The 26967-nt window shown below is 42.9% G+C and overlaps 1 protein-coding gene across 1 annotated transcript in view; it reads left to right on the forward strand.

The window, feature by feature from the left end:
* The window catches only part of snd1 (staphylococcal nuclease and tudor domain containing 1), a 182771-nt gene that overhangs the window by 128598 nt on the left and 27206 nt on the right, over nucleotides 1–26967 (forward strand). Inside the window, exon 18 of the mRNA XM_080491780.1 lies at nucleotides 15702–15843. Within this exon, the coding sequence (XP_080347906.1) occupies nucleotides 15702–15843 (142 nt within the window). The remainder of the gene's footprint in view (nucleotides 1–15701; nucleotides 15844–26967) is intronic.

A 26967-nucleotide genomic window follows, 5' to 3' on the forward strand; every position in this document is an offset into this window, starting at 1 on the left:
TACAGTGACTGGAGTTGGGCTTGTAGTTTTTTTTTTTTCTTCCTCCTCCTGCTTAGTCTCTCCTGGGACAGTGTAAGGAGACACTTTTCCACTTGGTTTGCCGTGAGGGCTGGTTGTGGCTGACTGCCTCCTACCTTCACTAGCATGAGTGCATGCGAGGCAGGCAGTGAGCCTTGAATTTTAAAACAGACATATTTGACCCCAGACTGCAGTGCTTTGATTAGCCAGTTTCAAGCAAAAGGTCAATACCTGGAGCTCGATGTAGGGCCGGCTGTTCATGACAAAGCCTTGTACATTTTTTACCTATAACAACTTATCCTTAAAAACATTTCTTCGAGTATCTTGTAAATGTTGGAACCATATTTCCTGGTTCCTGGTTATTTTAATTGTTGGGTAATTTAAATTAACATGCTTCCTTGGCTTCTCTCTAACCTTCCAGTGGTTTGTACAGAAAGCCCTGCCATCGCTGCTCTCATATTTTGGCCGGGGCCATTCATGTGCACGTCCTCTCTGGGTAGAAGCCGCGCTAACACCCCCCCCCCCCCGCAGATGATTGACATTTTTATATTTTTAGAGTCATCAAGCAGATGCTGTGAAAAGTCTGCACAGTTTTTCTTTTTTCCTCCTGCTTCAGGTGTCTTTTCTAATCATCCTTAGTTAATCAGTGGAGAAGCAACGCAGGGCAGGCTATTCGAAGTCACACTAAAAATACAACAACACGCAAGTTATAGTCATTTACACACACTTTGACATTTTTTTAGGGCCCCTGCTTGGAGCCACACTTAACTCCATTTAGTATGGGTCGGCAGTGAACCACCCCTCCCTCACTTTTCCCTCCCTGCCTCTCTGTTTCTTTGCTTCCCTCGTTTTTTTTTTTTAATTCCTTCCACTCTCTAATAAAATGTTAAATATTCGTTGTTTCTCGGGGGTAGTTTTTAAAGGTTTTCTGTGCTGGTCAGGATCTTCAATCTCTTATTCACGCAGCAGTTCATACCGCATTAAAGCCCCATTTACACAATATTTCAAGTGGAAATGCATCATCACCGTTTTAAAAACGATGTCCATTTACACGGCAATGGCAAATATTGAAGTTGGATTACTAATACATGCAACTCAAATGTAAAACTGCCAAGTCCCAGGACAATATGAACTGAGAGTCATGACAGTCGGGAGGCCGCCATTGTTACCGTCCGTCTCTTTCCGCATGTGCAGAAGAACCATTTACTATGGCCGCAGTGTTTCAGCAGTCTGCACAGAGACGGAGTCGGAGCGTTTTCAAAAATAACGACACACATAATGCAGCGAAAGTTGTGTTTCCTCACTTGAAAACGTCGCTGCGCAAACTGGGTCAAAGATGACACCTTTGGCCCCATCGTGGATTAAAATGGTTGAAACACTTACTACACAATGTTGACACCACTGACCTTGAGAAATGTGTATAATCATTTATAATAACACTGCTAAGTGGATATACTAAGGAGCTTTCAGCCTCATTTTAGTGCAGATCACTCTCCTAGAAGCCAGAAATGGAGAGTGGAAGCCCGCTGTACAAGTGGTGTGGATGCAGCCGCTTCATCAGTTCTCTTTATTACCTGCACACAGACAGATTTCCCCACACATTAGTAGACTGCTCTTGGTTGAGCAGCCAATTCTATTCCTAAATGCATTTGCGTATTCTTTTTTATCTCTGTCCGTCTCAAACGCTTCCCCGCTGCCTCTTATTCTTCTGTAGTTCTTCCCTTTTTCTGCCTCAGTTTTTTTCTTTTTCAATCATCTGCTCTTGCCTCAGTACCTTACACACTATCATGCCTATCTTTCTCTTTTCCCATCTCATCTTTAATTCAGCCTCTTTGTCTTTCTGACTCCCTTATTCCCCTTCTCCCTCTTACACTTTCCCAATCTAAGCCCTGAATTAGGCATCCTATTTATTATTCTTCCCTTACCTCACATGCTCTCTAATACTTTCTTACTGTGAGGAGAATGTAAAGTGCTTTGATTCATTGAGGCATTTTTATTCCACTGTCCTTTTCTTTTTTAAAGGCTCCCACTTGATGTATGATTTGCTGAGAGGTCACAAATTCAAGTTTGGGTCCCCACAGCTTTCAGAGTTAGCACTGTCGCCTCATAGCAAGAGCGTTGTAGGTCGAAGTCCACACCGAGTTCTCCTGCATAGATTTTTAGATTTCCTCTGTGCGTGCATAGGTTTTCTCCATGTTCTCTGCATGCTTATACGTCATGCCTCCCCAGAACCGGAGAAATTCAGAGGGATCGCTGCACTGTCCATCAACATGTATGTAAGTGATCATTGTTGAAATATGAAATACCACTGCGCTGAAATTACCATTGATTTTTTATTTTCATTTTTTTTTTTTGTGGCATGACTTTCATCATGTTAGTTTAAACATAAACTATTGACCTTTACTAGAACTTAGTGTCCTGTTGTATGCAGCTGATGGAAAACGATGGATTACAATAGATGGAAGGTTCACCACGACGTTTTCTCTGAGAATAATGAACGGTCAACCATCACTTGTCAACATCATTTCCCATCCACTCATCTCCGGAAGGTGAAGCTGATCCAGCTGTGTTTTCCTTTTTAGTGCGTCTAACCCGTCTCCGTCTACACGGCATTTTCGTTCTAGAAAAGTTTCGCGTTTCCACGGCAACGTTTTGAAAACCATGTCCGATTACATGGAAACAACAGAAATGCACCATTGTGTAAAGAGACACTCAAAACGCAAAAAAAAGTTCAGTGTTTTCCCTTGCAAAGTGTCTTTAACACCTTTTTACTTTGTTTTTCATTGACCCTCCAAGTTGTGGTTGTCCTGTCCCATCCCAAGGTTTTATTAACCAGACATTTGGGTTACTTGGGGGAAAAAAAACCAACCTCCCCCTTGCTCTGCTGCCTCTTTTTCAACAACATGACACATATTTTGTGAAGATTCAGGTTTTCAAGACTTCATGATGAATTCTTAAGTGTTCCCTTGTAATTTAGGTCAGTTTACTTTTACTGCGTAGCTTGCTCGCCTGCAGAAAACTCTATATCTAGAGAATGGGACCACTCCGCTAGTTTTGGGAGTGTGTTGTTTTTTTTTTTGTGCATTTTACAGAGTAGCTGTCTTTTCCCCTCTCTCTCTCTCTCTCTCTCTCTCTCTCTCTCTCTCTCTCTCTCTCTCTCTCTCTCTCTCTCTCTCGCCTTGGGGAGAAACGGTTACATAAACAGGCTCTCGTCATCTCTGCACTTCCGATTTCCACTGTTGTACCAGTCTTTCATCGTACTCCTCTATTTTTCTCTTTGTTTCTGCCTTTCATCCATAAGTATCGGTTAGTATATGTTTATTAGTTGCCCTTTCTGCTTATTTTCCCTCTTTTTGATGTGTATCAGATGTTTGTGCAGCTAAAGTTCCAACCAAATCACCCGCATACCTGAATGAAGGGTTTTCCACCTAATATTTTTGGATTATTTGGGGATTTATATTGATGGCAAACATTTCTCTTTCCCAAAAAGCCCTTGTAGGTTGAAGTCACATTGAGTGGATGAAATGTTCATAACTTACCAAGATCACTTTTCGCCGTCTGTGGGAGGGTCGCATCCTCGGTGGGTGTAGCCGCCGACTCATTTGACTGAGTTACTGCTCTGAAGCAAGGTGATCCGTCTGTCACACAACTTACTTTGGCCCGGGGAGAGGAATCTTTCTCCATCACTGCAGAATATTTTGTTTCCGGTAATTTCTCTTCAGAGCCGAGGATAACTTTCAGCCATATACTTCTTCATCCCTTCATTCAAATGAGACTTTCTGCTAGGTTGCATTTTGCAAGTCTTATTAAGGTAAGGGAAATCCTGGTATGTACTACTATATGCAACCTGGCGAACGGTGCCTATTCATCCGTTTAGGATTTTACTGCAGCTGTGCAGAGCGAGCAATCAGCCAAGCCACCCAGTTTCTATTCCTCCACCTCCATCAGGCTTTTTAAGGAATGAGCCACAGAGTCCATCCGACCAGTATGTTATTTACTTGATGAAATATCAACTTTCTGGGTAAAATTGTGAATTCTTTTTTCCCAGAAAGTTGTTATTGTAGGTGTATTTCGTGATTTAAACATGCATTATGACACATGAAAACCAAAAAGTACAATTTACACCCCTTCTTCAGGTCATTGTGACATAATAAACTATTCAGACTTCCGATGGCTTTACCTCTGAAGTCATATTCTAGCATTTTTTTTCTCTTCGTCCTCTCCCCTTGTCTTTTCCATTTATCTCTCCTGGTCCCCCTCCTGTTTATGCTTTCCGTTGCAACGTCTCGCTGCTGCCAGACTCATATTAACCTCTCTGTCGGTCTCTGCGTTCCTGCATTTCTTCCTCTCCCTTCATCGCCACCAGCAATGATCAGGAGTCCTGTACAGAGGGGAAAACACAAGAGAAGTCGCAGCGGTGCCGCCTTGTGCGAAGCCAGTTGTCATGGCAACACTTTGGCAATCCAGGACAGACTAGCGCGTTAATTAAAAAGTTGATTAATCGCCATTCAATAGCGTACTTATACATTGTAACGTGAAGGTAGTCCTTTTTCCTAATCACTACACTTTGTGCTCACTTTTTTCTTTTCTCATTCATTCTCTTGCCCCCTTTAAAGCAGTGTCTAGTTTCCAGTGATCGGGGCGCTCTTCCTGACAATAAGATAAAGACATCATTCAGAGGAACACCAAACAAACAGGGAGGGGGCGTGAAACGCCGTGCAGTCATTGTTCATTTCAGCCCACTTTTACTCTGCATGCTGCGACGCAGAGCGAGCTCATTTGTAGAAAGAGACTGTCTCCGGCATTTTGGCCTCAAGGTCATTAGACTCGTCTGAGGTCGTAAACAAAGAAAAGATTCGAAGGACAAGTAGGACTAAAAGATACAGCAGTTAATATCTGGATGCTGTTTGATATTAATACCTGTGCACAATGTGATTATGAACAATAGGAGTTTATTACCATTAATGAAAAATCATGTTTTAAAATTACACAATGATCGCTTGACTACAATAAAACTCATTAGTATGAAGTTGAAGGGAATTGAGCCCTCGAATGTGGTTTCATTACAGAAACAAACAGCGCCCACTTGTGGCCCAGCGTGGAAACTGCATTGTTAGTTTCTGCCGTTTCCGTTTAAATGCGAAACTTCATTGAAACGATGCGTTTTCACTTGAAATGTCATCGTGTTCGCGGAATTTACTCCTTTTTTATATTTTAAGAAATGATATGCATTCAGAATATTACCCTAATAAGCCAACCGTGATTTAATACAACACACAAATTATGTAATGCTGCACAGGTTGCCAATGAATAACTGTTTTTTTTTTTATCAATAGTAGGAAGTCTGAAATGATGTATAGCACAACGCTGCTCGCCAACAGGCAGGAGTAGGAAAGTTTCAAACATGGAGAATTTCATGACCTTGGTGGGATTTCAAACTGCAGCAGATTAATTAGAATTCTGTCTTCAAGTTGCTTTCAATCTCTTTGCGGCTGAGATCCACCAATCTCATGGTTAAATGTCAAATTGTGCCACAGATGCTCCGCTCGAAATAAAAATGGATATATTAGATAATCTTCACCAAAAAAAAATGTAAAAAGAATTAGAACTTGACTAACGGCGACAGGACTGTCACTGACTCAGTAATGACAGAAAATGTGCTGCAGGGTAATGCTTCCCTTTCAGATTGTTGAAAAGGTTTGTTGTGTTTTGGGCTTTGTTTGGACGCAGCGGGATAGTGGCATTACCATTTCAATTGATGGAAAAGGTTTCCGGTCTTTGCTGACACAGGTCGCGCCGCTGCTTATCTAGCTTTAGAAACTGCAATCATTTGAAATCACAGATAATATGTGGCTTCCTTTCACAAGACTCTCCTCTTGTGCTTCCTCTGCGTCTGTCTCTCGTCACAGTTGCCCATTATTTTTTTCACTTTTCTAACAGCGTGAATGCGTCTTTAATTCCTGGACTTGTTTTTGCTGCAGCCACAGACTCCTGTTGCTGTAATTGATAATCATGGAGATGAACTCTGTTTTCAATAGTTAAATAATTTTGATGACTCACTCATCAGTTTATCATTGTTGGACACTGAAGAGAAATCTTGCTTAATGAACACCTATGGTAATCAAACAAACCTCTAAATAAGCACTTACAAACTCCCTATGTCTCCTTGACACGTCACTCAGTTCTTTAATCAAGGACATCAAGATATTGAAATGTTTATATCGTGTCTCTTTTCATAATCCAAAGTTCTGAAGATGCAGTGCTTGTATCCTCGTACTTTGAGCTTGTTGAGGTTAATCGCGCAGCTCTTCCGCGTCGTCGCTTTTGTTTACTCTGATCTTGCCGGGCTCGTACGTCTTTTAATAGCCTCAGATAGACACAGTCACTCCTCTTGTTTAAAGAGAAACAGCCCACTTGACATAAGGCTCCATATGCTGGAGTGACTACCTCCCGGGACAATGTGTGTGGTTTTCTGGATGCTTTCCTCAGCTGTCTGCCTCCCGCATGCACGCACGCACGCACGCACGCACGCACGCACGCACACACACACACACACACCAGCTGAGTGGGGTGGTACCTGTGCGTCGCTTACATATGCCATGTTTCTATAGCGACGCCACGCCCACCTGTTCAGTTAACGCACTCGTCCCACCGATCTCTTGTCAGGTGCAAGTTAGCTCCTGTGGCTAATCGCGGGATGTCAGCAGGACCGACAGCCCCGCCACCCGCCCCAACAGACACACACACACACACACACACACACACACACACACACACACACACACACACACACACACACACACACACACACACACACGTCTAAGTGGATCAATTTATGTCAATTTAAAAGTGTAACAAGTTGCCACCGTGATAGCCTCAGGTCATTTCCAAGCCCTTGACTGCAGCGTGTATGTGCGTCCTTCCATGTGCCTACTTTGTGTGTGTGTGTGTGTGCGTGTGTGTACGTGTGTGTGTGTACGTGTATGTAGGTGTGTGTGCGCGGGCGCAGCAGCAGCAGCACAAGTGGGGGTCATATTAGCCGTGTAAGCCGGGGTTGAGTAGCCTTGCCGCCTGCCTGCTGCCTCTTTGATGGGAGAACATCTGTTGGCTGTGATATGAAGCTCCGGAGTATCTCTTTTTCTCTTTTTCGCTCTCTCTCTCTCTCTCCTTCTCTCTTTTCTTGCGCTTTCGCCTCTGTTATGAATTCCCCAGCTGCTCAGCTCCCTCCCTTCACCAAAAAAAAAAAAGAAAACCCTGTCCCACACCACCTGTGCAGTTTTAATGCATAATTTATCTGCTAAGTAACCACATCCGAGGGACTCGTCCCTCCATCCGTTTCCTGCTTTACCGCTCTGCCCGCAGCATGCTTTGGCTGGGGGACGCGGAAGTGAAGGCAGCCACCTATTTTCTATTATTTTAATTTAAGCAGATTAGGATTGATTGGATCTCAGTGGTGGGCTGTGGAGCCAAGTGGTAAAATCCACAGTCTGTGTAGCATCAGCTTTAACCCAAATCTGTCTGCGCCCTGTGTTTTTATTTGTTTTCATCTGTGGATTCTTCGGCTTCAAATACACATTTTTGTAGGATTTACTATATTTTCAGTGACCATTGTACTTGCACATAAACATCCCCTGCTGTGGCTCACTAAAGTTGAGCAATATCTTGAGTGTTTCCAGGGCTACAGAGTAATTTACTGCACATTTTAACTGCGGTTCAGCAAAACTTTGTGTCCATCGTTCATTTCGAATGATTTTTGTGAACTCGCAGCAGAGCAGGCTGAGAACTGACTTTGCCCTGATGCTTCACATTAAACATGTCGACTTGTAGTTTAAGGCAGAACATGCGAGTTTATTAAGTATTTTTGGTGTTATGAAGTAATGAAATCTGGTTTTCAACTACAAAGAAAAGAAAATCGGTAATCTTAAACGTAAAATACAGGGTATACTTTTTGATGTAATTATTTTCGTCAAAACATTATTAAGTTAAATTGTTTTACGTCGAGCTTATTTCTGTTTAAAAAAAAAACAGCACGTGATAAAACGTCTAATGGTGGCACTTTATGTTCAAGCAAATCAAGGTTGTATTTTCATGATTTGTGAAAGGCTAAACCAATTTATTCACAATAAATTTTTCTACCCCGGTAACCCTTTTTAAAAAAAGTTGCATTTTCAGTGGCTCTAAGCACCTTTGTCATATTCCTGGGGCCTCAATCTGTTTCCTCTCAGCATTCTGAAAGTTTTGCAGATTTGGATATTTTTACATCGTTTTTGAAGCTTGAGAGAGATGCTATGGTCTACAGAAGACATGTCCTAACACCAGAACAAATAAAACCCTGCATGGACTCTATAGTAGAATATATAGCTATATCTCTATATAAATTTCATTTTCCAATGAGTAGTGTCCTACTACAAATAATTAATTTTTGTTGTGATTCCCATTTATTGGCTTACTGTGCTTTTATCTGTTATTGTCTTCTGTCTGATAAACTCGTTGCATCTTCAAACTTCATATAATGGCGTTACATGATTTCATTAATTGTATTCTTTTTACCGCTTGTACAAGGAGCAGGTGTGCAGCTGACATGTTTTGTTACCATGCCTACTGATGTGGCCTTGAAGCCTCATAAGCAGTCGTATTGTATTGGCCCACTGTGACAGGAACGGCGTCCCTATCGTGTTGTAGCTCAACCTGGACCCCCCCCAAGGCCACAGCCGAACCTTACACGCACGTGTGTGTGTGTGTGTGTGTGTGTGTGTGTGTGTGTGTGTGTGTGTGTGTGTGTGTGTGTGTGTGTGTGTGTGTGTGTGTGTGTGTGTGTGTGTGTGTGTGTGTGTGTGTGTGTGTGTGTGTGTGTGTGTGTGTGTGTGTGTGTGTGTGTGTGTGTGTGTGTGTGTGTGTGTGTGTGTGTGTGTGTGTGTGTGTGTGTGTGTGTGTGTGCTTAACCCACCGCGCATGATTTACGACGTGCCACCACCATGCGTTACGTCTGAATATGAGGCCACCGGGAAAGAAGTGACAAGGATTCATGCATACATCCTCTAAATCAGTTCTCCTACTACCACAAGGCGAGACATTGGGGTTAATGTACCATCAGCAGCCCCTCTTAACCTTGGAAGCAGAGTTTACATGGTGCATTGGGTTAATGTCTCTTCTCGTCAGCCTACAACGGCGTCTTGGGCCACTTCGACACTTGTCACTCAACAGATCGTCCAATCAAGATCAACAAAGAGACTTCTGTATACGAAAGTAGTGCGTTTGACGTGCAGGTTGTCAAATAGACTGGCCCCCGGGCCTGTTGTACTGCATATATTGTGATCATCGTACCTCAAATGAACTCCTAAAATAGTCAATAAATCAGAATGTGGGGCGCTGGCAGCCGGCCTGTCAGTCAGACAAGCTGCGTCGTACCTTTAACAAGTTTGAGATTTTACCTCACACCAACCTCATCACATTAGTTATTGGCAGTGAGTCATGTCATTTTGGAAAGCTGAAATTGAAAAAAGGAACATTTGCACTCGGCAGCAAAGAGAAGGGAAGGCGAGGTTCATTACACAAACTGTGTAGATCGTCATTAAAATTGTCACATCGAGAATATTTTCAAGCTTTTTTTTTTTCCTTCTTCTTCCATCTTCTAAAATTAGATTTTTATCGCTAACAACCTCTTGTATCACCACATTTAGTCAACAAAAACACCCCTTCCCGTCGTTATTATCGCAGTATTTATCACCCTTTAACCTTCCATGTATTCATTAGGATAAATGTGTAAATATGTACTGTATGACAAAAAGGTTTCTGTCGATGGAACAGTTCTAACTTTTAATGATGTGTTTTCAGATGTCCTTTGCATTAAACTGAACCCTTCGGTCTCATTTACACAAGTTTTCAAGTGAAAATGGAAAACTTTCGTTGTGCTTTGGGGGTCCGTTTAGACGACAATGGTGCTTGGAGCCACTGAAAACGCAACTTTCCGACAACACAATATTTCGGAAATGCCGCTACTGCGCATGTGTACCGCGGTCGTAGTAAATATCTGGGATATCGGGATCCTGGGATTCGATAGTAGTCGCCATTGTTAATGCTTAGTGTATTGTTGTAAACGAAAAAACAAAATCAATGCGTTTTCATTTGAAGCATTCTCGTGGAGACAGGGCCTAAGTTGCTGTAAATCTTGTGCAACTTGCTTGGCCTTGTTGCTGTTCTTGAACAAATAGGTGAATATGATCCATACAAAGTGCGTTGAGATTGATGAAGCAGTATAACGTGCTATATATGAAACTCCGGCTCCCTTTTTGTTTGTTTGCAGTTACGTATAAATGCAAAATCCCACACACACCTTGAATTATGTGCTTTAAGTGCATCATCAGAACATATAGCCCAAACAGTGAGGAACAAAGTGCTCTCCATTCAGATCATATTGTTCCAAATAATGGAGTATTACAAGAAAATACTTTTACACTCTACACAATAATAAGCTTATTCAATCAGATGTTTTTGAAGTAAGTACCACACTTATTACTGCCTTCTCAGAAAGTGTTCCTTCCATTATGGGTTGTCAGTAGTTTTGTGTCGAAATATTTGCCGGGCATTTCAATCCTGATGCAGTTTCATCCCAAGTTATGAAATAGATATCATCCAAATCTGCTTCCAGCCCGAACAACATTATCATTGTGGGAACTTTCAATCAAACCTAAAGGCACAGTTACCCAAGATTGAACATTGATTCATGGCAACAGGGTTTGCAAGCTTTACCTTATGTTACCCATTCAGGCTAAATTGTGGCCATTTGTAAAAGTTAAATATCAATAGAAAAGTCCACATAAATGGACTACTGGAAGAGCCTCCTGTAGATAAAGAAAATAAGTTATTATGGCAGATGTGATGTGATTTGAGTTCCTCTCAGTGAAGCAGCCGTCTCTCTTGTTGATCACGCTCGAGCTCTAATGGCTCAGTCAATACAGACAACGTCATTGAGGAGGGGGAAATCTCGGCTTGTCCACCTCCCAACTCGCAAGCCTGTCCCGGTCATTAACGTGACACCGTGGCAGATTCTGAATGAGCCTGTGCTCACTCCATATGCCAGTCAGACTCTCCTACAGACCTCATTTCCAGAAATAACGTTTGTGATTTATGTTATGAAGGACGGCCGGCGTGCTGAGATGATTAGGCAGTGTCACTTAGGGGAGATCGGTTGGTAATATTTATTTTGTACTTTTTAATATGCGTGTTGACGTTTCGATGTGTTGCATGTGTAAGGTTCGCCCACCTCAACGGGATCAAATTAATCACAAGCAAACGTGTTCCATTTCTATTCTTAGGTGTAGATTTAAGCCTTTTGATGTCAGCTTTCAGAGGGAGAAAAAAATACAAGTGTGCATGAGAAGACCAAATGAGAAAAACATGCCCTGGATTGAATTAATAAACCGTTCTCTCTAAAGGGGATTCATCAGGAATATAATAGGGGCTAAATTGATTCACAAAGTGTGCTTTTATGAATAACACACTCGTATTGATTTCAATTGTTCTCAAAATGTGATTGGGTAATGATTTAACAATAGGACCATGTAAGAAGACCTAAATGATTGGAGGACTCGGGTGAGTTTGCGACAGCCGCATTGTCGTCCACCCCCCCGGGGTTTGTCGCAGGTTTTTAAGGCCTGAGCCACCTCGCCCACCGAGGTGTGCCGCAATCAGAGGGCAGTGACGTGTGCACTGCAGCTGTCAGGAGGCTTTATGTAGTGTTGAGTTTGAGAGCGGCGTGCGACGAAGGCTTTCCGAGGAATGGTGAAGATGGACTGTTTCAGAGTTGTGCACATAATGTTCTTTTCAAGCAGAACTCTATTCTGAGTGCGTCACATTAATCATCCAAGCTGTGTAATGTTCTGATTTCACAGCAGCTTAAAATAAATAATTTCCTTAAACGTGGTTACCAATGTGTAAACCTGACCCTCACTTTTTTTTTTTTGTGGGTCTGCTGACAAATTTGGGCACTTTCCTGCTAACAAAGTGCCCAGTGTCTCAACAGACCCACACACACTACTACAATTGACACACTGCCACGTTTAATCAGTGTTCAAACCGGCCCTCACACCCTCGTCCTGGCACTACATGTGTGTTCAGTCATCCATCTGTCTGTGTATTCATCCACCTGTGCTCCAACGTGTGAATCTAGGAATATAGCACCGAAGCTTGGGCTTTTTGGAATGCCACGCTCGTCGCAAAATTACAAATGTTCAATTAAATCGGCATTAAAGTGATCAGCAGACTCCTCAGTCAGTGTGGTATCTCGCATATCGGCCTGGGAAATTGCAAGTTTCCCCAAGTTTTACTGCTGCAACGTCGCACCCATAGGCACGTGGGCATCTTTGCTTTCGTTGGCTAAAAGCGTCGAGTTTCTAAACTCGGATAAGCTTTTAATTATGAATTGAGAAACAGAATATAGGTTTTTCATATGCAGGAAGAGGAACCGGTGGGAATAGAGGAAAATCGAAAGAATCGAGATGAGAGCCGATTCGTGGGAACCTACCACTCACTCATCGCAACCTTTCTGTTGTTGGATATCTGTTGGTCGCTATCTGCAGTACGAGAGCAACCTCTCCCCGTCAGCACATCGCCCCTCTGGTCTCACTTGTCACTCACTTTCCTGTAAATGTGTATAGTCATTCAAGAGTTGTGAAGGTCAGACCAACCTGCCATCTCTCTCAGCTCGGTCTTTATCATTAGGGCTTGTTGTCCTTTCAACCCAAGCCTAATGGCCTGCCGGGTTTTTCCTTTCCCCCCATATTTCTGTTCCCCAACCACCACCACCACCACCACCCCACCCACTCTCTCTTTCTCTTCCCCTCTATTTCTCCCTCATTGTGTCTGGCGGCTCGATGGCTCAAGCGTCTGGCCGCGTTTGCAGAACGGCAGAAGCAGCAGTCACATACCTGCATTCAAGTGGAACAAACAGGATGGTTGGCTGCTCACCGAAGGTCATCAGCCCTGGGGTGTGTGGGTGTGTGTGTGCGTGCGTGCGCGAGACCGTGTGTGTAGGAGAATTTGCACATTTATTTCTGCTTTAAAAAGAAATGAGGCTTTACAGTCTTTCTGATGGTGTACACAGATGCAAAGCAAGTTTTTTTTATCTCGCAATCAGACTGATCACTGGAGAATTCCAGCCGTCTGGGCAGCAAGCGGTATCCTCACAAACTGATACAACAACGAAGAGGAAAGCAGAGGTGGGATGTTAGGTCTTTTCAAATACCCAATACAAACTGAAGGTGTTCGGGGGGGGGGGGGAGAAAAAAGAACCGAATAAAACTCTTGCACTTCAAAAGGTATGTGAACCGATTTCAGTGGGGAGAAAAAAAAATATATATTTTTAATGTCCTTCTGCTTCCCTGCCAAAGGTAGCTTCACAATGCCCTTAAGGAATTTCTTTGGCACATATATTAACTCGCAACCAAAGAATAACTGAGTAGGATCAGTGTGACTGATGTCAAAGGTCAACGTCTTGTGGCCATTTAAATTTGATCTTTTTTAGGTGTTTCATGTTTAGAGGGTGAAATCCTTGTTAACTCCTCTTCAGATCTTTTTCAAGGTCACCTTGCCCTTACATTTGCCCAATTTTAGAAATGCATTATCTCCGTGAACCCTTGTTTCATTCTTCTCATTTGATTCCAAATTTCAATCTTCATCACTCGTGTTTTACCGGACTGTCAACGCTGCATCGTCCACAGAGACTCTGTCAGAGGAATACAACCTGCGAGGCAGTAATTTCAATTTTGCCTTTTCTCCCGTCACTGAGACGTCCTGACTCGCCACAGGATCGGAGGTCATCATGAAGCCTCGCGGCTGAGCTTTGTTTCTACTCTCACCGTGAACCGACGCACTCTCTGCCACCTTAAAAGCGCCGCGGTGATGGCCGCCGGGCTAATGAATGTCGACACCCTAATCTTTGTTTTTCCTAATTGGTGCTGCAGGTTTGATTAAAAGCCCAGTCATGTCAACTCAATTGCAATGTGAGAGGCATGCGTATTACCACACTTTTGTAAGAGCATATTGTGAAAGTGCATATGAGTCTAACGCACGAGCAGAAAAAAAAAAAAAGTCTTGGTTGATCTCAGGGTTTACGGAGCGTGGCTGCATTTTCTGTCTTCATTAACCTTGCCCGACCTCAATTCCCAGAATTTCAACCTGTTTACTCCGTCTCTCCCCCCCTTTTATTTTACTCTGTTTCTTTTTTTTTTTTAAATAGTATTTGTGGGATGAATAATTTAACTCCATCTTTGTATCATGACCCTGCTATGCCGGGTATCAGCACTTGGGTTTTCACAGCAGAGATCTGGACATTCCTAAATCTCGTTCTCTAATTTTGCTGTCATTTGCGCACGCACGCACGCACGCACGCATGCACGCACCCTAAATCTCAGTAAGAACTGTCGTTTTGCAAAAAAAATGCCTCAGGTGTGATTAAATAAACCTAAACACCAGTGTAGCTCGGCAGATGAGCGAACACACAAGGAAAAAAAAAAATGACAACACAAAATACTAACTAATCCAATTAGCTGCAAGATACCATGCAGTTAAATAATTACCCAGAACCTAATTGACTAATATCACTGTGCCGTTAAAAATCTGTCTTCCTCCTTTGCCCCCCCCACCGTAACCTTTAAAAGTAAACACTTCCTAAACAGCCTGCAGAAATGAAACGGGAACAAGCTGCTTTGCTGCAGCTGTGAGAGAAGTTTGGAGCTTCGCGGAGCTCCGCTGCACTTTTTGACTTCCCTCCTCCCCGGCCAACCTCATCTGCCGCTCCACAATGATTTATCTACAGGGAGTTGACTAGCTCGCTTTCATCTTGACCATCTTGTGTTTATGCATGTGCTTAATACTATTACAGCACTTGAAGCTGTATACAAACATGCTGTATTCTCTTAACAACCACCCACTCTTCCTGCCACATCATTGCTCTGTGAACACACACACACACACACACTCACACACACCCTCTGACATCCACGCAGTTTGATATGTGGCCCAAGGCAAAGCACTTCTTCCTAATGAGCCTCCTGCCCTCTGTTTCTCCCGGGGAGCTGGAAGAGAACTAACCTTGATGCCGCTTAGAAAGGATGTAACCTGCTTCTCTCTCCTCTCTCTCTCTCTCTCTCTCTCTCTCTCTCTCTCTCTCTCTCTCTCTCTCTCTCTCTCATTTATATATATATATATATATATATTTCCATGCTGGTGAGAGAACCTCGGTGGCTGCGTTGTTTCCCAAGCTCGTGACATTTTCATAAGCACTACATGTATAGCTTCAACTCTAATTTCAACCCTTCACCTTAGACCAGACCCTAATATAGCCTCTTGAAGACAAGTGGAAGGTCGTTACAGGAATCTGCTCTCGGCTGAAGCGTCTTTGTAATTCAGGAATCTGTAGGAGAAACTATAGGCTGTACCATTCGCATGTTTGAAGTACAATTTTCTTCATAAAGTGCATTTAAAGATGCCAAAGTGCTGTACAAAGAATAAATTAGGTGTGCACAGTTCACACGTTTCCATAAAATAGAATAAAGAAAATGTTGTTAAAACTGATTACGTTCTTTCCATGTGTTTTGCCCCATCGATATTCTAACTGACTGCTTCCGTGACATATTTAAACTGCAACCGTCATTGATTTTTCGTCACCACTCTGTGTTTTTCAGGTCTGGGCCAATTATGAGGAGAAGCCAGTGGAGGAGGTCGTGCATCTGTCTGAGGAGAAGGAACGCGTGGCCAACTACAGAGCAGTATACGTCACCGAAATCACCGACACCATGCACATCTACGCCCAGGACGTGGAGACAGGTACCTTAGATGCTGCTTGACTGAAACAACTCAAGAAAAATTCAAGCATGATGATTGTTTTTGTCGCCTGTATCGTTTTGCACAAACACGGCACAAAGGTCTATAATTTGTTGACAAAGAAAAGCGGGCATATCAAATGTGAATTAGTTGGAAAAAGTTGTTGCGGCTCCGTAGAAACGTTGTTTTCCTTCACGCTGCAGTGATGAGTTTATCACCCTCTGCAGTTTTACACTACAAACCACAATCTCTCCATCCAGAGGTGCGAGAAAAGATTCATTCACTTTATATTCCCTTTTAGCGCCAGGCTGACTTTATGATTGACAATTATCTCTCCAGCTCAGACATTCACCTCATCCCTTGCCGCAGCGTCCCTCCCTCCACGGGAGACAAAACAAAGGACATCCTGCTCATTATTACGACTTGAATGACATGAATAAATCACATCGTCCCGTCCTGTCACTTTTCATGGATAAGAAGGGAGGGAGAAGACGCACGCTGTTCAAGATGTCAGCAGCTCGGTGATGAGTTGACAGAGAGTTTAAGGCAGAGCCACTGACGGTGGGCCCACTGTGTGATTGGCCGGTTTTCAACAGTTTGAATTGGAGTCTATATTTCAAGGAAACGATGAACAACTTGTATAATTAATCTTTTTTTTTCCCCTTGCATTTCAATAAATTTTAGTTCGTATTACATGTCATCTATATGGAACGTATCAGAACTCGGTCCTTGTGACCAACATTGTTCAGTTTATATTTACAAACGTGTACGTACGCTAAAAATCAGCATGTAACCGATCTGTCTTCAATCATGCCAATCACTGCACCTTCATCGTCTGCCAGTGTGTTCAAGCAGTGTGGCATGCCGAGGGTTTTCTCCTCCGCCTGCCGCCCCACACATCTGTCTTCACTGGCAGTCGACTGTTCGAACCCATGAAATTGACTTTGGCCACCTTTTAATTTGCCTCGCCGCCATAATTAATTAATTTGCCTTCATTTACTGCCAATCTGAGGCCAAGCATCACACAGCATAATAATCCAATCATATTCTGAGAGTGGGGAGTGCGTTTGGGCCTGAATCGTTTGTCTAAACAGCCCTTCCCTTCGCTTTCTCTGCCCAACCTTGAAACCTCCAGGTGTTGAGAAGTCTGCACAAACAAACTGCGATTCATGGTTTTGCCATGAGCTGTAGATTCTAATCTAAAGCCTTTACAGCGCCTTCAGCTTTACTCTCCCGCAAGTCAGGAGAGGAGCTCGGGTCGTGTACCAGGCTTTTATCGTTGATCAAAATCATGTGCCACCGTGAAGAGGCTGGAATGTACGGTTACATGTTGACCTGAAGGTGAGGTTAATGCCTCCAGTGGTACTTTTTTTTTTTTTAAATGTGCACTCAAACACGTACTCACTTCAAGGTGTTTTGATAATCAAGATATATTCAGGTTACACATGAAGGACTAAATCAAAGTGTTGTATTGTTTTTTTTTTGTTGTTTTTTTTGCATATTTCTCATAAATTTCTTATATGTATAAGGGATGTAGAAGGTTGCAAAGCATTATTCACTTATTTTAAGGAGCATTGAAAGCGATGCATTAAAAAAAAAAAAAATGTACACAAACTGCATTTTTTTATATTGCTGTTCTCAGTGTATTTTGACAGGAAAGCTGTGAGTTATTTAATCTTTTCCCATATAAAGGCTTTATTTTAGATGATCCAGCAATGCTCCAGCCTCTTTTTTATTTATTTTTCCTTTTAATTGGCTCATGTTCTTCTACCAAGAGGCTTATGTGCTCGTATGGAAAAAAACAAAAAGAAGAAAAAAAAAGTGTTATTCTCAGCAGGGAAGCAAAACCTGACCGGTCCTCTCCCCCCTTGCTTCTCCTCTTCTCATCTCCCTCTCTATCATGTTGTTTGCCCCTCCCAGCCTTCCTCCACCCCTTTCTCTCCCCAGGTTTCTTTCATTTTCGCTGACGCTCCCTCAAAGCCACATTAAGCCACATCAACCTCTTGAAAGGGGAACATCAAAGTATTAGGGCCTGTAATAATCATACAAGCAGAGTGCTTTGCAATATCATTACATGCCCCGTGCTGCCCCACCCCACAAGACTTCAGGAGTGAAGGCATTTCTATACAAAGATGAGCTCTGAAGCAGATGCTGAATTTCATGAACACCCGTCTGATTGCAAATGTTGACAACATCCCACTTCACATAAACACAACAACAACAACACGGCGGCTTTGACACCTGTGCCCCCGTTATTGCTTTGAAAAATTTTGTAGCGACGCGTTCTCTTCTGCAGGTTTTTACAACTGTGCTTTTTACATGTGTGAAGCACTTCATTCGCAAATATTTACCCCTTACAATCCGTTTAGTAAGGCAGTTTTGTTTTAGAACAAAAGCTTTAACTCTAAAATAAAGAGATCCCTCGTGTTAAGGTAGTTCGGCTTCATGTGTGGCGTCTGGTTTACTCGCCTTAACTGGTATTATTAACATTGGACCAATGGATGTAAACAAGGCACAAGCCATGCAGTACTAAAAGCAACATGATGCATGTATATCATGCGTATTACTATGATATCCTGAAGGTATATGACACATAAATCCATAATGTACTGCGTTTGGTTTGTCATGTTCGTCAGTGTGGATATACCAGCTAGCACTGAGACAAAATTGTCATGGTTTTGAGTCGGAAACTAAAAAGAAAACGGGTGATAACCTTACTGCACTTTATATACAACATGAAGATTTTACTTTTAAAATGGCAACAGAAATTCTTCAACCATTTTTGAAATCGTAAACTTCAGATTAGAATCATTGTTCAACATATAACAACCAAATTGTTGGTGCAGTCCGGCCATGTGCCACACTATCTACGTAGAATAGAAGTTAGAAAGTTAAACAGAAAATAAATAGAATATGTGCGAACACCGGAATAAAACAAACACGGGAGTATTGGCAAAACATCACCAGTAAACACTCCAGTAAAGTCCAGATGAACAGAGAGTAGTTAAGCACAGTAACAAACTAGAAAGACTTCACTTGTTGTGAAAAAGCTTGGGAATCTATAGGCCAAAGTACCAAGAAGGCAAGATATGCAAACTCCAAACCGACAGCCAAGACAGCAAAGTGCTTTACTTGAAAACGTGAGGAAAGTAGTTAACTCGCGTCATTCTACTTGCTGAATCGATAATTCCCACAACACCTACCTGCTCTCTTCCCTTCCTGAACTCTTTGACCAGCTCAGGATACAGTCAGAGTCCAGTCTGTAATTTTGGCATCCGCTTCGCCACTCCATCTGCCAGCTCCCTCACTGAGCACTCATTGGCCATCCCTGAAGCACAGCACACTTAAGATATGGACCGCGAGTCTAACTGGAAAGTGTGTTCGTGTTGGAAGGCAGCAACCAGCCTCTTAGACTTAAGACAATATCGCCCAGCTTTGAGTTTGACATGTACTTCACTTCGATAATTCATGTGTCACATTGCAGATGTAGAGGTAATTCTGAGCGGCGGCTATATTTATAGGAACCCAAATAGAAGTAAAGCGCAGCTGGGACTGTTGGAGAAAGTCATTTTTCTGTCTGTAGTTAGTCTCCCGTTTGTTTAAATCGTCGCCTCAGTGAAATAAAATGAGCTTTATTGATTTTACATGGGAAAATTAAAGTGTCACAAAAGCAGGAGGGGTAAAAAAAAAGAAGCTGTGAAATATTCTTGAAGGCAAGTAACAACTGTGAGGCTGTGTTTTAGTTAGTATGAATAAAGATGGATTACACATCTTTACTGTGAGGGAAAGGAAGTCAAATGGCCAGTAACGGAACAAAACAACATTTTAAAACGTTTAGACATTTAGAACCTGTTAACACGACAACATCCGAAGCAATCCAACTCGTGTCACTTCGAATGTCATTGTACTCGCTATTGTTGATGTTTACATCTTATTGATCTCTGTGCGCATGTGTGTGTAGTTTCATCTCAAAGAGAAACAGCACCCTCTAATGGCCCAACATGAAAACGGATTGTTTCCCAACTGTTGTAGTGTAAACATGAAACTTTCCTGAAACCAAAACGATGTGTGGTTCTCTTGAAACGTTGTCATGTGAACAGGACTTCAGGGTTTGAGGCATTCAGCAACAGTAACATGCCGTAATAATGTTTTTAATTTAAGGATATTATAGCTCTTAGTGGAGAATTGATAGCAGAATGGAGAAAAAATAAATATGTAGAATTGGGAGTGTTGCAGCCATTAATATTAGATGCCATTTCCGAACCATTACCCCAGTGGGAGTTGTGGCTGTTTAATAGGATGGGATGTATTTATTTATTTATTGTGGTCTGCAGAGGCCAGTGGTTATTGAAACGGCGTCATACACAGGCCTGTGAAATAATCTCCACGCTATCGTTTCCTGAGCAACTCTTAAACATTGCAAAGGAAATGCAGTTTGTACTGTATTTTATTCTCCGGGGGGTCTTCTCTATCTGCACTGCATTTATTTATTTATTTATTTTACCTTTTTTTCCTATTTTAATTATTCACATTTAATTACACATAACTGTGTGTGTGTGTTTTTTCCTTTTTGATACATGAATATCTTTACACAGACGCGATAAGATTAATTTCACGTTAGAAACGGTTTCTCCAAGTCACTGAGAAGCTTGAGGGATTCTGGTCTTTAATCCTCAGTTTATTTTAAGGGTCTTTATCTATTGCTGTATTCATTTATCTCCCATTGTCTCACTGTCTCTCTCCCCCCCATCCCCCCCACATTATCTTTCCTTGGTTCTGCTGCCGTCTCTCCTTCTCCCCCTAATTTCCTTGCTTGCCTTGCTCCCTCTAGGCTATATGTAATTACTGTCAGAGGGGGACCTGCATAGATCTCTGTGACCTTGGACACCAAAAGACAGAGGCTACTCCAGGCACAAGGGAAGGAAGTGACTCCGCAGTGCTGATGGTCTATCACAATGCTGGAAAAGTTAACATAATTAAAAACTTGCTACATATATCACGTCCAAGCTTTTCTAGGCGCTTAACTACAATAGCTCCAACCTGATTATCGAATGCTTCGCAACCTTTAAAACATCTAAAACGAGGACAGGACTATTGGATTTTTAAAAACAAAATCACAAAGCTGCAGCACAGCGTTTGTTTAGGAAGGTTTAGAATAAAAATTGATGAATTGGCCACTTGGTGGAAGCGTATTGGTATTGATGTGTTTGCCAGGCCATAACTAACAAGAAATTGCTGTGCAGAAATGCCAGAGATCACATCACGCAGCCACAGAACTGTGTCTGTCAGCACCAGCACACAAAATACATGTGTCTCGCAGGGGCTGCCCTCCCGGGAAGGGACGTGAAAGCCGTTATTAGTCCGCCGAGCTGTTTCTAAATAAAACGGGGCCCATTTTAGTTGTAATGAAGAAACCTGTCACCCAGTGGCTCGCTGATGTGTTTTTAATAGTTTGTGGGCAGCAGTGGTGCTTTGAAAGATCATGCAATGCTTGTTGTGGCTAAGGAGTAAAAATAGCCGTTTTTTGGATGAAACTACGTTTGTTATATTCCTTCTGGATTGGTGACTTCCTGTTTTCCGTCCTGTTAATATGTCACATGGCTGTTTGCAATGGCAACACGTTTGGGCCTTTCCATCTACACTATATTTACAGAAATATTAATGCTGAGGCACGTAGTGCGCAGAGGTTGCCAACGTCCTGCAGAGTTGATAGCTGCAGACCTCCAAACTTCAGGTGATCTCCAGATTAGCTCCAGAAGTGTGTAGAGAGCTTCATGGAGGGTTTCCATGGCCGATCAGCTGCATTCATATGTGCATTAAGGCGGGCAAGCCAGTACTTTCGGCGATAGCGTATGCCCCCCCCCCCCCCCCCCATGGTGACTTCTAATTTTTCATTGTAACAGCGGCACTTTTGGCCTTTTCCATACACACACCTAATTAGTGCGTTTGACTTATTATTGACAGCACTCGGAGACTTTAGCTCCAGGCCACGCTGGTTCTGCCAGCCTACAGATTGTAGCATTGGGCAACTTTCCTACAGGACAGTCTTCGACTCGCTCGCGGCCTCCCCCTGGTTTGGACCCCTCTCCGTTGTCACCTCCACGGCACTGTGTCGCTCGGCCTGGCCCCCGACTGGCAAACACGCATTCTCTGCTCACCCCGAGCCTCAGCTGCAGCGCAGTTGGCGGTACATCCTGTCTAGTGCTTGTTTCCTGGCACCCATACAGACTCATAATGAGTGGAGCCCCCCCCCCCCCCCCCCCCACCCCCACCCCCACCCCCAAAACCAGGTGCCACTTCGTCCAGATTATTCACACTTCTACCTTTTACACACAGCAGCTGTTCATCACCTAATGATGCCGGGCCCGGCTAATGCTGGTGCAGGGAAGGCAGAGAGCAGTACTCTCTCTGGCTAGAGTTCAATTCACGTCTTTTTTTTTTTTTCGTCTCTTAATATGTAATCGTATTACTTTGAAAGGGTATGTTTCCATCCAAGTGTTTCTTCAGTAATTAGACACAATTTCTCTTCTGTCTTCTGTCACTTTCCCCCCCCCCCCCATTTCTTGCGCCGGCTGGTTCTTTATTCAGAGTTGATTTCACTGCAGGAACACGAGCATTACTATATTATTTCATATTGATCAGGGTGAGTGGCCCGCTAATTGGATATCATGTCAAGGCAGCCAAGTGATGATTACTTTACAGAATAGAGTCTAATAAAAAAAAAAAAAAGAGAGAGAGAGAAGGGTGTGTATTCAGAAGTGGTTGTCACAAGGCTGTGTGAACTTTCTTGGGGGTTGAATTATCGTTTTCTGCCTCTGTAGGCATCAAGCCAAAGCCAGCCGAGAGTTGATATAATTAATTCCTACACCACTGCATTGCGCGTTTTTTTTTTTTTTTTTTTTTTAAATAAAAAAATAATTCAGTCTGCACTGTCAAATAGTCTTAATTAAACAATAACGTAAAGAAAGGAATTGATCATACATTTCATTTAAAGACAAAAGAAACAACAAAGTCCTAATTGTGGCAATCATATAAATGATTGTCGTGAATAGTTTAATTGAATATTGTAATGTGGTTTTAACAGAGAAGGACTTTAATTGCTTTACTGTTCTCTGTGTGTATGCAATCATATTCAAGCTAAAGCTGCCTGTAATACTTTATGATTTTTATTTTTAATTTTAGCCTAATTGGAATGTGTGGCTGAATAAATACGACAATCGTGCTGCGTTAACGGGCTGCAAAAACAAATCTATCAGGTCTCTACCACGTGCGCGGATCCTTGTCCACCTGCCTCTTGTGTCTCATGTTTAATTTACCCGAAGTGTGTGCTAGTCCTTGTTGTGATGCCGTTCAGTCGTTTACCTCCACCGAGCAACGTAAGCAAGCAGGTGAATAAAAGTTGCAGCAGGGGCCAGAGCTGATGCTGATGTTTTTCACTTCTCCAGCTCCCTGCCACTGCGGCAGATGCAATATTTAGAGGTCAGGCCGTGCCTAGATGCCCCCCCCCCTCCCAAGGCATTTATTATTAAATCAGATATGCAACTTAGCTTCTAAAAGGTCAGCTCACCTGTCGGTTTGAGCCGCGGCGCTTTTGATCTTCAGGTGGAAAGGGAGTGACTTTCTCCGCGTTTTTCCACTATTCTTGCAAGCCACTTATGTCGACGTCCGGGTTTATCACATTAAGGCCGATGGCTGAGTGACACTTCTCACAGTGGTGAGCCACTTACAGGTCCAACTGGGGTGCTTTTCGAAATTGGCCAAATGTGTGCGCATTCAGGGGGAGAGGGGCCCATCTTGTGAGTATATTTGGACTCCTCACAATCAAATCAGTGCATTAGCTGCAGCCAAAGAGACCCGACAGGTGGTTGACTGAGGAACAGGGGAGACTGATGCTTAAAGGGAGCTACAGATGCTTCTCTCTGTTTAGATTTTCACTGATGGCTTTTCCAATTACAGAAACGGTAATTTGCTGTAAAAGGCTCCAGACTGCTGGAAAGGGTAGCGTGGAAGAGGGTAATTGGTGCTGGTGTGGCGGTATCACAGGAGATCTAATCTATATCCTTCTATAGTGGGAATGGAGCAGCATTAGTCAAGCAAGAGGATCATTTGTTTTTTTGTTTTGTTTTTTTTATAGCAGCTTCCCTCAACGCTTGACAGACTACCCTACTTTAAACATCAGTCAGGAAAGGGAGTAAATGGCCTTTCTCTTGTCTCCGCTCCCTCCCTGTCACACTCGGTCATTGGAAACTGTACAAATATCCCCAGGTGGGCGCTGGTTCTTTTTTTGACCAGCAACAGGGGGCAATAGACTCAGAACAGCTGTGTGTGTTTGCCAGCAGAGCGGCGCCTCCCCAGCCAGCTCGCACGCCGCACTGAAGCTCGGCTTTGTTTGTCATTGCGGCCTTTTTCTTTTTTTTTTTTTTTTGTTTTGTTTTACCTTTCAAGTGTTGCTTGGCTTTCCTGAAACGCAGCCATTCTTCAACCCCAGAGGATGAAGCCCGTCCAAACCTCATGCATATTTAACGCCCCAAACTAACTCGTGAGGTAAAGCACAAAGCTTTGCTCAGCAGCCGTGAATTTCCCTGAGATAGGTTGATGATGCACCTCTCTCTGACCACCCGGGCTGGCCACACATCAAAGCAAGCAAAAAAATAAAAAATAAATGTTGCTGCACGACCATTTCAGTTTGACGTCTCCTCCCTCCTCTAGAGGTTGCCTTCCATTCCATTAATTATAGTCAATTATTGCTAGGTTAGTGTTTCCGGATCCTCTGCAGGAGCTTGTTCCCCCCCTGGCAGGTGTCCTTTTCATAGACGCACTCCACTTTGACTCATAATTCCCCTCATTCTCATGAACCAGGAAATTAGAATGCTTTCATAAGCAAGCATTGCTCTCCCGGCCTTCTGTCATATTGTGATTATTTACCCTTCTGCGGTTTAATGGTTTGCGTAAACAACTTAATAGAATTCGACGGAGCCTTTGGAAGCACAGTGAAAGGGCGCTTGATTCACTGTTTTCATTGGCTCTTTGCACCCTCCCTTGTCTCTGCTCATCCACCATGTGCCACAAAATAATCACATACAATCATAACCAACCTGTAAAACCACTGTCTGTCTCCTACTCCCCCCCCCCCCCCCCCCCCAAGCTCTCGTCCTCTTCTTCGCCATTGTTTTCCTGTTTAAAAGTCTAATCTCTCCCTCGCTATGCACTGGGCATGCAAAATGTAATTATATATGATTTACAAACAGCTGCAGCCATAATGGTGTATAAACAAATGACAGAACTACTGAGAGGAAAAAAATAAAGAATGAAGACAGACCGAAATTGGCGAGAATCTGAGACAGTCAGTGGTTTGGCTGCTTTTTGGATCATCGCGTTGGCTCTCTCAACACAAAATGAGCACTCACGCTTGACATGGTTTACCCCTTCCGCACGCAGATATTTAGTTGTCTTCACGCCAACATCAAATGTGAATCTGCCTCCGTGATGCAGTGCAGTATTCTCTGCATACTTCCCTCCCTAATGTGGCCGCTTCCAATTCATTCACAATTTCTCTGGTGAACTCGCATGAGGATTCGCGCACCAGATGGCCGATTGTTCTTCTTTTTCTGTGTGCTCACCTGCAAAAAAAAAAGCTTTTTTTTTTTTTTTTTTTACTCTATTGATTACATGGAAAATATAGTTAAAACTGGAGTCATTTGTTTATTTCCACTCCACAGATTAATGACATAATATATGAACATGTAATTAACCAAGAATGGTTTATTCTGAATCCTTTAACTCAAGTGGTGAACCGCCCACCGCTCATGCCAACCTGAGCCTTCCTGTATCTGTCAAAACTAGTGATAGGCAAATTATTATTTTTGTTATTGTTTCTCACAGATGCACACAGGCTTCTTCTCGTGTCTCGTGCTTTCCATCTCACTCGGCGGGGTGTCAGAGGATAAGCTTGTGTGTGAATCTGGAAACAAAACAAAAAAGACAGCTCACGGCCAACGGCAACCCGGTTAAATTGTCATTCCGGATTCATCGGTTGTACAAATTGTGTTCTTAAATTAGAAAAAATGGATTACCCAAAGACAAAACAGAAATACATACACTGTAAACCTGTTTTCTCATCAATATGTCCAAGAATTGACATAAGTCAGTCAGTGGGCTTGAACATGGATTTATTGTTAAAGTGTGACCGGACTTGAGTTCATAGTAATTGGAGAGACTGTACGGGTCAGAGCAGATCATAAATCAGCTTATTAAAATTGCTGATCCATAACACTGCACTGTCGCTACCCTTTGACTGCACAACCCCATCAAGAGCCTATACGGTCTCCCGTGGCTTCTCCAGGCCACACAGCGAATCTTTAGTGGTGGAAAACTGAGCTTTTTGCTTTTTGCCCGTCCACTATACGGATACACAATGCCGTGAGGCGAGAAGCATGATCAATGATGCTTTCTGTACTCAACCCTTCAACTAACATTCTGAGGAGGGTTGATCTACTGCTGACTGGAAAACGATGTTTTTCATCATCATCATCACAATAGGATCACAGGCGATAGAGGGACCACAGTGAGGCAGGATATAAAATCTTGAGCATTCATTTACATGCACCATGCATTCACACTCCTATCAGACCCAGCTTATAGACCTGCCAGCCACCCCGAGATTAATCGGTATCACTTTGGTTAGGAGGAAAATACGGGTAACTAAGACCTCACGGTGAAGAGATGGTCTTGCCTGAAGCTATCAAAACACATATAGTGGGAGTAATATTATCCTTATATGTTTACCAATATAATGACGGTCGTCATATCACGCAGGCCCAATATGAATAATCGGCCTCCTTTCAAACTATTCTAAAGTCCAATTACATGATGGAAGCATTTTCAATTGGGTGCACACACACATATAAGTGAGCGGAGGCACACACCAACTTTTCTTAATTAGATTAATAAATCAAGGAGAAGGCTGACGTGGACGGCTGTGATCCTTTGGCCATTCCAAAAACTCTGTAAGACCAAGCGACTGTGGCTGAGCTGGATTCTCTTATATGACGCAAGTCGTCAATGGAGCAAATTTCGAGCGTGTGTTTTGAATTTATGCTCTCTTTCTCCTGCATTCATCGGTAAACT

The sequence above is a fragment of the Lipophrys pholis genome, assembly GCF_963383615.2.
Source record: "Lipophrys pholis genome assembly, chromosome: 22".
NCBI classification, from domain to species: Eukaryota; Metazoa; Chordata; class Actinopteri; order Blenniiformes; family Blenniidae; genus Lipophrys; species Lipophrys pholis.